Source organism: Lonchura striata, chromosome Z (assembly GCF_050655825.1).
Source record: "Lonchura striata isolate lonStrDom1 chromosome Z, ASM5065582v1, whole genome shotgun sequence".
Classification (NCBI taxonomy): Eukaryota; Metazoa; Chordata; class Aves; order Passeriformes; family Estrildidae; genus Lonchura; species Lonchura striata.
Window position 1 is genome coordinate 48379689 of NC_140740.1, and position 12580 is coordinate 48392268.

A 12580-nucleotide genomic window follows, 5' to 3' on the forward strand; every position below is an offset into this window, starting at 1 on the left:
ATTGCTGAAATCACCAAGTAACAAGACAAGAAACAGAGAAGACCAGAGCCCAAAGTCAGGGGAGAAAAAAATTGAAACAGCAAATTATCTGGAAGTACAGAAAGGTGGACGTGACATTAGGGGGAAAGCCAAATACTACTTTGGCTTTCTTTCCCTATTTTGTCAGCATTTCTTTCCCTATTTTCATCTGCTGTCTTGGGGCCCACATTTTCCTGTGTTTCTACAGCAGCTTTCTCTGGGGTCAGAGGGTATCATCAACTTTCCACAGGCTTCATGTTGCTGCTCTGTGGGCAGGAGAAAGCACAGCCCATTGTGAGGAAACTCCAGATCTTATTCAGAGATTAACAAGGACAGCAGCTTTGACAGGGCTTCTTCCCCAACCACTGCCCCAAGGCAGTCACCCCATACAGACACCCGAGATCCTACTCTATATTTAACAATTACAAAGCACCTAACAGCATCTCATTTCCTAAGTAATTAAATTGTAAAATGCATTAAGCATTTCCACAGGATAAACTTACTTTTTCAGTTTCTTTTCAAAAATAAATTACGTTATCAAAAAATTCATATTTCTCTGAAGCTGGAAACTTCCCCTCCACAGAGAAAGATGGACAATAGGGATAAGTGGGACGTAACAGACTTTGGCTGCCTGAAGTGCCTGAGGCAGAGCTGCGGCTTTGATGAAAACCTTAAAAAAAAGTTGTTTCTCAAACTGGTGAATAATGCAGCCTGAGGAAAAACTGGAAATTACCGAGCAAATGAAAAAAAACATATCCTTTAGGTATTGCATGCATGTGATATGCAGTAACCACCTGCAGCTGGCAGCATGAAAAGAGTGCTTTATTTTGTTACAGTACACATTCAGTCCAGTTCACAGAGAACACATCAGTTAATACATATCTTCACCTTGTAGGAGAAATGGGCATGAACACACGAGCACGCAGTCAGCAGCCATTTACTGCCACTTATGCAAATTTTGCCTCAAAAGCATCATTTATGGTACACACATTTCACCACTAGTCCATGTAACAGCACTGTAATGCCAGCTCTAGAAACACGGAAGATGATGTCAATCTCAAGGACTGTGAAAATGCGTTTGTGTGTGTGTATAAATATATATATGTGTGTGTGTGCATGTATATATATATACTGCTTTGTGATTTAACTTCCAAAATCCTGGTTTTGACTTGAAAGTTTGTTTTAAAAGAATGTCCCTGAATAATACATGCTGTTCCTTGAGGCACGTGTTCTAGTTCAGGCTTTGGGTAAGACTCTTCACTTGAAGCACCTACTGAGAGACAAGGGTTTGGAGTCAACTGAACTGTCTGGAAGCCAGGTAGGTCTCCGTGAGCTGCAGTAGCAGCCCACAGGAAGAAGGGTACCTGAATATCACCAACAGTCTCCCATGTTTAACCATTTTTTAAAAACCTGAAATAGCAATAAAAAAAGGCAACGATGCCAGCCAAATCAGGTCCTGTTAACCTACCAAACTTACCTTCCTGGAGGTTTTGGGCTTTTTGAAGCACAATTTCAGGACTTGGGACTCCAAAAGCTCATCTATTTCCACTGCACATCCAGGTTTACACCAGGTAGTCCAGCAAAAGACACTGTTGCTCTTTCCAAACCCTTCCTCACTTACATCCAATTTCTTTGACATGTCCAGCACAGACTCCCGCCATCGTGGTCAGAGGTTTTATCTAAGCAAAATAAAGCTGATAAATACTGTGTGCAGTTATCTTCTGTGTGGGAAAAAAAAACCAAACAAAAACCAACCCAAATAATCTTTCAAGGCGGGGATTAAAAAAGGATGACTTTTTCTAACCCATGTAGACTGTAAGGGTGATAAAACTCCAGTATTCCCCACAACCAAACATGTAAACAGCAGGAAAATGGAAAATCCTCACAGAATGAAGGAGAGGCCAGAAAAAGGACTGTGAAAAATACTTCCAGTCTGAAGCATGCTTCAAGTAGCTTAGATTTTCAAAGCCATTTAAAAGTTTTGTGCACATAACTTTGTCCTGCAAACGCCACCATTTTCTGACCTTTCCACCTAGTTACTTTTTTCTCCTTTTCAAAGAGCAACAGAAAATGAGATAACAGATCACATGAGAGAGACAATGAAAGCTGTGAGCTGCATCTACTACCAAATACAGAAAGTATTCCATAAGCTGTCAAATATAAGAGCAACACAGCAATGTGCATTTTCCTTCCACTTAAAAGCAATCACAGCTTGAAATGTTTAAAAGACAATGTTCCAAGTTTATGCCCAAGCCGCTCAAAGTTTTTCAACACAGCATCTTACAAGTGAGAGAACACTGTTTGTCTCTTTATTTGCAAACCAGAGTTTGAAATACTTTACAATATACTTTTAATTTCATTTGTCTAAAGAAATAGCATTAAGAACTGAAAGAACAGTGTGCCATTAAATGTTAAGGACCATATTTTTAAAAACCTTTCTTAAAAAAGGTTATAGAGGTATGATGAATTTAAGTTGTATTTTAAAGTCAACTACTTAAGCATCTCAGTGATTGAAAATGAAGTGCAAAATTGGAAGTCAGGTCACAGATGAGGCTGCAAAGCCGTGCTCAAGACTGAAGAGGTCTACCTAGGGCAGGCACAGTTGCAGACTCCCCAAATGAATTCAGCCTGTCCCAGCCATGAATCCTGCATATCCAAGCAACATCACTCATTAAGTCAGTTTGAACTACTTAATATAAATTCACCCTTACTAATAAGAAGGATATAAACTAAAGCTTTCAGTTAGGCAATAAAACCTTTCTAATTAGCAACAAAAAAGTATAAGTGACATGCTTACTCTGTTTCAGGCACTTTCAAGATCATAGTTTATTTACTGTAGGTAAAAAGCTAGTATACAGATTAAGGGACCTCTTAAATTTCAACTCTACAGTTATACACCATCTAGTATTCTTGTTCTGAATATTAACCAAAAGATTTCTAAACACCTGTAAGCCCCGCTATAAATCTGTATTGGTATGATGAAGAAAAGTATAGAAATCAATGCTTAATTTTTTCAATGCATAATATTTACACGGTGAAACCAATGGGAAATAACAAGCAGCAGCAAAGAGGAAATAAATTTTAAAAAGCCAGAGTTTTATATAGGTTTGGGGTTTTTTTACAGTAGTGTGCTAATTAGCATAATTGTATATATAAAAATTAAAATATAGCAGAGCATCCCATTACAGAAATCTGAAGTCTCTGAACTGCTGCCGTTACTTGCTAACCATTTACATGCAACACCTGCTAGGACTTTTTGAAGTGTAAAATAGTTCAAGGTTTAAAAGACAAACATTAGTTTGTGTACAAAACCAAAAACTGCACTCAAGAATTGTACTGGTCATGAGTCTTTTCCATACAGAAGTGAAGGGAAAGAAAAAAGTACCAATGATAGAAAGCAGTCTCTTTCCATTCACTAATTTTCAAAGGCAATGCATAGACTGAGAATACCTGGATGGCAAACTCCAGAGACTCTGGAAATAAACAGCTTTCACACACAGGACCTCTGCAGGAGGCCTTTCAGATGGCAATGGCTGACAGCAAATAAGGGGCACCAGGTGTACAAGTAGTATATCTTGCAAAATACTAAGATGGGGCAGCTGTTAATATACAATGTGAACTATATATACACAATATAATGGAATGTATCCCCTTTCAAAACTGGTTTATGAAACAATTGGACCTTTCTAAACTAGCCTTATGACTCAGCTATCATTTTAATGAAAATATAAGTACACAAGAGACCTGCGTGAAAATTAAAATTTATGGGACATTTTACAGGAACTATTGACGAAGCTGCTTAATGGCATTTCTGCTTTTTAAGTAAATTTGTTATATGCAATTGCAAACATCTGTGTAAAAAATGTCCTGACAGACACTTCAACATGGAGCTTTGGTGACAAACCATTTCAATAACAATGAGGTGAAAAATTAAACAAAGTATTTAAGGTAACTCAAATGAAGAGGAAATGGAATGCCATTTCCAACTGCCAATATAGCAGTTCATCCTTCTTTTGTTGTTTTAAATAGGAAAGTCTCTTGTACCAGCAGAATCCTGTATACAGAGAGAGAAGTAGGGAATACACCATTTAATTTAATAATTCCCATTAAACAAAAGCCAATTCATCATGTGAGAAGGTACAAATTACAGAAAACATGAATAGTCAATAAAAGAGGAAAAGACCGGTTTACATGAAAGAAGAGAGAACACTTCAGTCTGAATGCAGTTACTTTGTGAAAGCCGCTACAACAGCCCACAGAACCTCATTCGTGTTGGTTTTCATACATTCAACCTCAGGGTCTAAATCCAGGAGTTGCCGCACTCTCTTTGTGGCTAAATCATACTGCTCATCCAGGAGTGGGGCAAAAGCGTTCTCCAGGACATCTGAGGCGTGGGCTAGGTACACGAGCGCCAGCAAGCGCTTGTCCATGCGATGGGGGTCGTTCACCCACTTGTCAAGAACTGCCTCCTGAACCTTCTTGATGAGGCGCTGTTTGATGTTGTTGTTGGTGAGAGGGTGTGTAGTCATGTCAAAAAGAAGGAAGTTCTGTTTCTCTGTTGTCAGTACACCTTTTTCTACTAGATTTTTAGCTAACCGCTCACGGACATTTCGTAGCTGGTAGTGCAACTTCAGAGGGTTCCATGTTTCACCTAAAACAGCAAGAAAACCACAGAATAGTCAGATAAAGTTACACTGCACTGCTGAAGTGATTTTTTCTCCCCTCCTCTGTGGTGCAGAATAAGCTGTCAAAATCACATAGGAGACTACAAGACACTGTGCTCCTGTCAGCATTTCTCTGATCTCTGGCATGGAGGCAGAGACCAGGAGAACCTCCTTGGAGGAGCTCTGGGGTACTCTGACAGTTTGGATGAAATGATCGCTAAGCCATGTCTTGATTACAAACATGAAAAATAAACAAAAACCTTGTACTGTAAGATGGAGGTTTTCCATAAATATAAGAATTTCTGTACCAAACTTCTGAAAAATGTATTGGTTAGCATAAAGTAATAACAAGAACAGTAGTAAGCCATAGGTGACTTTGAGGTTTCTCCCACTATGATGGAGGGTGACACACTGTATCCAAGTAACAGCCAAGATAAGCAAGTAAATGAGGCGACTCCAACTGCAAAGTGAAAGTCAGAAAACCCAGGCCTGAACTACACAAGTCCAACTACACATCACTGAATTTGATTCCCCAGTTTGATCTTAAATGGAACTATCACACATACACAAAAAAGTAGTTTCCTTACTTTCACAGGGCAAAGGCTATTTCCTAGATTTTTTTTTTTTTTTACAGCTGCCTGGTGGCTGAAAGTGCTGTGGTGACACCTTGTGTCCAAGCTCGTCAATTACACAGACACTTTGCAGACACGGAGAGAGATTTTGGTCCAAACTCCTTTATTCCCTACCTTTGTTTTCTTTAGATGCTACCTTATAAATATCAGCCTGGCAAACATCACCTTACACGTCCACATATTTATTTACATGATGGCTTTGAACTCATATGTACTGTAACTCCAAGCAGCACTTTACATCACTAATAATCATGGATAGAGTTGATTTTTTTCCAGGATCGACCTGGTCCCCAAAGCAAAATTCTAACAGAGTTTATTAAATAAAGAAAAATAAAGCAAAAACAACCAACTAATAAAAATAAAAACCCCAGCCCAGACCCATTGAAATATTTTTCTTCAGAAGGACAGATCTCTAAACCATGGGAAATACAAAGAACACTAATGCCATCCAATAATTAGCAATTATTTAACATATGTTAGTAAAAATCATTGATTCAAGCCTTAGCCACACATTGATGATGATTATCTTCCCAGAGCCAAAGTTCAGCAGGGTCAGCAAAACCTTAGCTTATCTCAAAGAGAACCTGCAACACTAGTTCATTCGTTAGCTGACCTTTTTTGAGCCAGTCCTAACTTGATGTGCTGGAAGAGGAGGTGAAATATCACCACAAATTATGTATTTAGGACAAGAAAAATTAATTGTTTTTGCTGGCTGTAAGAGGGAAGGGGAGCTGAGTGAGAACTGAACTGCGCAGCTCCGCAGCAGCCATGACCCTCCTGACATGGGCTGCTTTGTAGTCCAGTCTCCCCCTTGCCTGACAGCCAAGGAGCAGGAGAGGGGGGATGGCAAGAACGTGAGAATTAACTGGTGTGCAAGGAAGGCTGTTTAAGGTGGTGCAGAATGAATGGGAAGAACACAGAAAAGCAGAGAAAGGCAAAGAGATTTTGCTCATTTCTGCAGATTATCTGCAGGTTTTATAATTCTGCAGGTTTTAAGCAGTAGCAGATTTTACACAGGCAACTTCCAAATCTCATTACCCCCCAACCTCACAGCCACATTGTTGACAATGAGGGTCAACAGTGCAGAGATTTTTCCTGCGCTATTTGCACAACTGAAGTACAGCTCTGATCTACTCCAAAGAAGCTGCATTTATGTGCTTTGTGAAAACAGACAAACACTGGTGATCAATTCTGTCTGCAGTTCAGCCTGGAGAGGAGAAGGCTCTAAGGAAATCTTGCTGCAGACTTTCTGGGCTTAAAGGGGGACTGCAAGAAAGATGGGGTCAGACATTTTAGCAGAACCTGGGACACGAGTAATGGTTTCAAAGTGAAGGAGACTTTGTTGAGATTAGATACAAGGAAGAAGTTTTTCACAATGAGATGCCAGAATGGACCAATCAGAGAGGTGGTGGATGCCTCATCCCTGGAAGCATCCCATGTCAGGTTGGATGGTCCTCTGGTCTAGTGGAAGGTGTCCCTGCTGACTGCAGAGGGCCTGGACTAGATGGCCTGTAAAAGCCCCTTCCAACCAAATGTATTCATAATTCTATGATCACTGACATTTCATTTTTTCTAAACTATTTACTAGCTTTACAGGGAAAGCTGTGTGCAAAGTACTCATCTTGAAGACTTTGTTTTGATCAACAAGAAATACCTAACATTTTAAAATATTACATTTCTTCAGTTAATGAAAAAATAAAACTCCTAACATTTTTTCTTTATGACTGATGGCCAAATCACCCTCAAGTTTTGTGTGCATGTGCTCTTCACCTCCTTTCTTTATTGAAAGACCTGAATACTCAGTGCACACACTCAGGCTCCAAACTTCCACCAACCATCACTTCCAAACACAGAGAAAGGCAGTTATATCTCCAGGGTGCAGTCCTAATTTACTTCAGAGTCAGCAGAATGCACCTCTTCCACCGAGCTGAGATGTCCTCTGACACTTCCATACAGATCCTTTCTGTACCAAGTTAAGTCAAAAGCAACAGTTACTTATATTTGATTAAGGGCTACAATCAGCAAGAGACTACCCTAGAGGACAAACTAATTATCTTTTTTGCATATTTTCTCTCAAAAAACCTTGCAATATAATCTCTAGTGATGCCAGATAATTAGCTTTATATGGGTAAAAAAAATCAAATATGTTATGTGCAAGGCTTACCACTAAGCAGTTCAATCCAATTTTGTACTGTTTCAGGAGGCTGGGTCTCTTTTATGTGTTTCAGAGCTTCATCAAGCAGAACATCCCCTGTAGGAGCATCTGACTTGCAAATCACCTAAAAATGAATAAAACACAGTCAGTATTTTGACATAATTAATATATGACAAACACATCCATCAATAAAAAACCTACCTGTGAGGAAAACCAAAATAATTTTTTAGAATAACAAACTCTCTCTTAAGAATATGCAACTTTGAAAAATGTGAACCTTTATTATCGAAAAAATAAAACTATCTGCACTGTGCTTCAAAATACATTGTCTGAGATTATTTTTAACTTTAATTAACCTTAATGGCCAAAAATTTTAGGATTAATAACAAACTTAAAAGCTGTATTTTGAAGGAAAACACTTCTCTAGCTAGGTCCTTTGCTACCCCCCAAAAATGAAGTACATTGCACTAAATTAGTTTCTGAATACAGTCTATTTAACGGCTTCAATTTATTCAAAATACTGAGTTAAACACTATGGTTGCATGAAAATAACAAAAAAGTATAAAACTAGTTTTCTTCAATATAAGAATGGATAAAAATAGGTTCATGACAACATCTGCAAGTTTTGCAGCTCTGAAGAACACACTGCCAGCTAACAGAGTTTCATTTAATAACAGCTAAACCACACATACTAAGGAAAATACACATGTACTTATAAACCCCTTAACATGCAACAATAAATACAGTACTAACAGTACTATATAAGTCTCTTATTAGATAACTTCTAGAATTTCACTCAGGGAAGCATAACAAAAAAATTGATTCAGAGTAACATAATAAATTCAAAAATGTGAGTAACTGCTTGTTTACCAGTATAAGTAGTTACAGAAACTATGCAAAGTACAATTCTTTTTCAGGAGTCAAAATCAAGAGAACCAAATGAAAACTTATAGATTAAATAAGCTCAAGTCAATCTGTTTAAATAAACTCTTTATTTATAGAAGAACTGCTACAGTTGTTAATAATAATAGTAGTTGTTATTGTTTGTTTTATTATTATTGTTGTCAGTATTATATTTGGTAATTTAAACAGTTTAAAAGCTAGCACTTTATAAACATCAGGTAAAAGGTAGCAGGCAACTGACATAAAAATGAATACATCAACACAAATCCATATATATATATATATATACATATACATATACATATATATATATATATATATATATATATATATATATGAAAAGCAGGAAGCAAAAGCTCTTATTTTTCCTAACACTTCAGAGTAGTCAGAAAGGTGATTCCATAGCTCTGAGAACATCCTGGTTCTTCAGAGATGCTGGTTCTCAGACTGATTGTAAAAAAATATTCTTTATTCCAATTTTTCAGTGATTAATCAGGTACTAGATTTGCCTGGTACTTACCAACTAGGGAAATTTCCATTATACAGAGTATTTAATTGGCATTTTTCACAATGCAGCTGTGCAATTAAAGCTAAAGATTAAGCACAGATTTTAAAGTAAACTTCTTTTTCTAGTTTTAGTACAAAAATTCACTCTTGCATGAATTGCTCAGAATTGTTATCAATGAAATACTGAAGAAAATCTGCCAAGGATTTTTTGGGATTCCTTTTGCTTTTTGTAATTATTTTAATTTCGTTTGCTCTCTGAGCCTGTAAGGCAATGTACAGTACCATCTCCTATACTCAATAACCACTTGCAAAACTCAACATTCATTTATTTGTTTCTAATACTGATCCCAGTAGACAACTCCAAAATGGTGTGCCAATTATATACTCTTAAGCCAAATTTACAAGGCTTATATCCACTTCCAAAGTTTCAATAAGGTCCATCAAGTCCACTGTTCTCTCAGTTTCATTTGACCCTCTGTGGCATTTAATCATAGATTTAATGCATCTCAATCCATTCTGAAGTACAAAGGCTTCAAGTGGAAATCACTGTAGCTATCATTCTTTCAAGTTAATTCTATTATTAAAGCCACAGCTAGCTAGTTATAAACCTATACTACTGCCCAAAAAACTTGTTCAACCCTCTTCTCGTCCTCACCTTATCATTTGTGCCCACCTGATGACAAGATTGAGAGAGTGGTTCCAGTAAAAACTAAACTGATCAAAGTAAATTATTTTGCCCCTGAATTACAACCTTGGATGTATTATTAGACAGCTCTCTCTACTTATTAGGCACAGTATTTATTTCACAGCCAAAGCTAAGGGCATGGGGAGCAAAGCCTGCAAGAGCAGGAAAAGGAGAACATTTGACAGAGTAGAGACTTAAGTCTGGCCAACACAGAAACATAATTGAAATTTAGTGTTAATGGAATACTTCAAATAAGGTGCAAAACAACACAAGTCATTCACAAGACTGACTTCTAAATTGATGGAGGTGGTGCATTTAGGGATTTTATTTGCAGGAAAGTACTTAAGCAGAAAACAACCTTCACCTAAATCTTAAATTAATGCCTATTTTTATAGAACCGTCCTGCCTGAAAACTGAAAAGTATCTCAAATACTTTACAACAGCAGAATAAGAAAACCTCTAAACTGTGTAGATTTTAGGTCACTTTAAACAAATACATCTACCCAATGCCAAAACCACATGATAAAATTTAACAAAAAACATGCAACCACAATCAAACAAAAACCAATCACAACTCAGACCAACAATTTTGCTTGTATATACATACAGTGAATATACATACAGGTTATTTTTCCATTTTCCTAAAGAACCCAGCAACCTCACAGTTAGTTTTTCAAGTAGATAGAACTGACAAGGTTTTCACAGAATGAAAATAACTCCTGACTGAATGCCTAAGAAGATTACTGAATGCCTAAGAAGCCAAAAGCTCTGGAGGAAAAAAAAAAAATGTGCGAACTAATCAATGCTGAATATTCTTAAATGAGGCTAAAAGAAATAGGGACTGTTTGTTGGAACAGAGGTTCAATTTGTCTCAAGTGAAGAGAGCTGGGAATTCACAAGCTTGCCTTAAAATTTAGCAAAAGATAATATTGACAGGGAAATGTGCCATAAGAGAATTTATCTGTGGTGGACAACATTTCACCAGGTTTTCAATAGGCTTATTTTACAAGTATCCTCTAATGCTGATGAAGTAAAATTCTTCCAAGAGTATGATATTGCACATTTTATACAAAGGGAAAATTCAGTGGTAAAAGTAAAAAATAAAGGCCTCAAATCTTCACCCCAATTCTATAAAGGACCATAGAGATGTGGCCATCTTGAAAGTCAGAGAGCACAACCAATTTAACACACCAGCCTTGTGGTTGCACTAGATAGTTGTGTGTTCTCAGGGGTCCCAAGAACAATGATGGTTTCCTTCCCATGCAATGCAAGCACAAACTGCAGCACTGTGTACACCAGAAATAAACTGGTGGCTTGCAGGACACATCTGGCATGTGGCAGTTATCCATTCCTTTGAGCCTCAGCCCACATCCCACTGGCATTGCAAAAGCCAGTTCCTTCGGCAGATTGCGGCTGGCGCCACTGGCAGTAACTGCTGCCACCACAACGCCGCCAGAGCCACTGCCAATGGCTGGTTGGAAACAGTACCAGCAACACATCCAGAGAGCAAACACGGGAACACAACGGGCACCAGCGATGTTCCAAGGCACTTCATCTCATCACCGAAACACTTCCTAATTTTGCACATCTGCCTAGATCATTACTGAGAATCGCCATACTCACATAAAGAAAAAAACACAGGCTTTTTCTTAGAATCTGTTGTAATTTATAGGCCCTGTATTGTGTGGAGTGTGATAAGTAAATGTGACCATTTTCCTGCACTTACCTTTCTTGTTAGCAGACTTTTGCGCCTCATTCCACAGGCCTCCAGCTGGAGACGTCCCCGCAATGCCAATTCAATTAACATACAGCCTCGCAATCCTGAGGAGATGCAATCATTCCAGAAGGATGTGTAACCCTGTGAAGAAGGAAAGACAGTAAGATATCTCCATCTCCACCTGAAAGAGAACAGAAAAAGGGCTTTGCTATGTTCTCTAAGCAGTTCTCCTGCTTTCACACTTTTGAAGTAGCATCAGTAATCGCTCTCAATCCTGCCTTGAAAACATGAAAGAGAAACAGTCTCATCATCCTCTGTTAGTTTTGACACTCAGTCTCTGCCTTGTGAAGAAATGGGAATACTCAGGAAAATGATAAAGAATGAAAGAGGGTAATACCAAGAACTGTTAAGTATAAAGTGTAGTTTTATACACAGTCAAAATAAACTTACGATATTTTTGGCATTACTGACATCACATGGCCTTATGAGTGACCAAGAAACATTCATATGATTTTACATGCATAAACAATGTGGCACTGAGAAAGCAATAATAAACTATAAAAATGGATATTAAGTTAACGATGGAGTATACTGGAAAACACAAACATGGTAATCAACACAAATCACAGAACAGATTCTTTTGGCTTGAGCATAGTAATCTAAACAAAAAAAGCTTTCAAAGAAATATTTATAACAGTTACTATTTTGTCATTTAAATCCTTTGAAAATATGTGCTTTTACAGCTTGAAGCATAGTTCTTATACAAAGTGCAGAACTGCAAACCACATTTATTACACTAAGCACACTACACCTACTGTGATTTCTCTCTTCTTCTGCCTTGACAGCTGACTGCTTAAATGGCAGAACAGATGGCTTGACCCAATACATTTATTCATCAGTATCTAGAAACACAACTCTTGACTTTTGTACTCCATTGTTCAACAGTTATGACCAAAAAAAAAATCTTACAAAATTAATTATTTTATATGGAGTAGCCAACAATGTTCTTGCATTTTCTTTAATATTTGAGTATCTAAGATAAAAGTAAAATCATTAAGAAATGTTCTGAGAAATGTTTGATATGATTCATAAAGATCTTCCCAAAGTCCTCTAGTGAAGCACTTCTGAAAATACCAACTTTGGGATACTTTAGAGAAAGATTCTGTACACAAGACAAGGTGGGGGAAGAGCAGAAGAATGCTCTGCTTTTCATAAATTTATCTTAACCAATAACCAAGACTAGCTTAAAACAAAAGCAAGTCAATTTTATTATTTTTGCAGCCGAAAGCTGCCAACATA

At 37.5% G+C, this 12580-nt stretch overlaps 1 protein-coding gene across 1 annotated transcript in view; it reads right to left on the bottom strand.

Moving 5' to 3' along the window:
* Window positions 1–819: 819 nt before the first annotated feature.
* Window positions 820–12580, bottom strand: part of GOLPH3 (golgi phosphoprotein 3) — a 30516-nt gene continuing 18755 nt past the window's right edge. The window contains exons 2-4 of the mRNA XM_021554565.3: window positions 11291–11422; window positions 7479–7593; window positions 820–4669 (exon numbers count right to left, since the gene is read on the bottom strand). Of these exons, the coding sequence (XP_021410240.1) occupies window positions 4245–4669; window positions 7479–7593; window positions 11291–11422 (672 nt within the window). The 3' untranslated portion in view covers window positions 820–4244. The remainder of the gene's footprint in view (window positions 4670–7478; window positions 7594–11290; window positions 11423–12580) is intronic.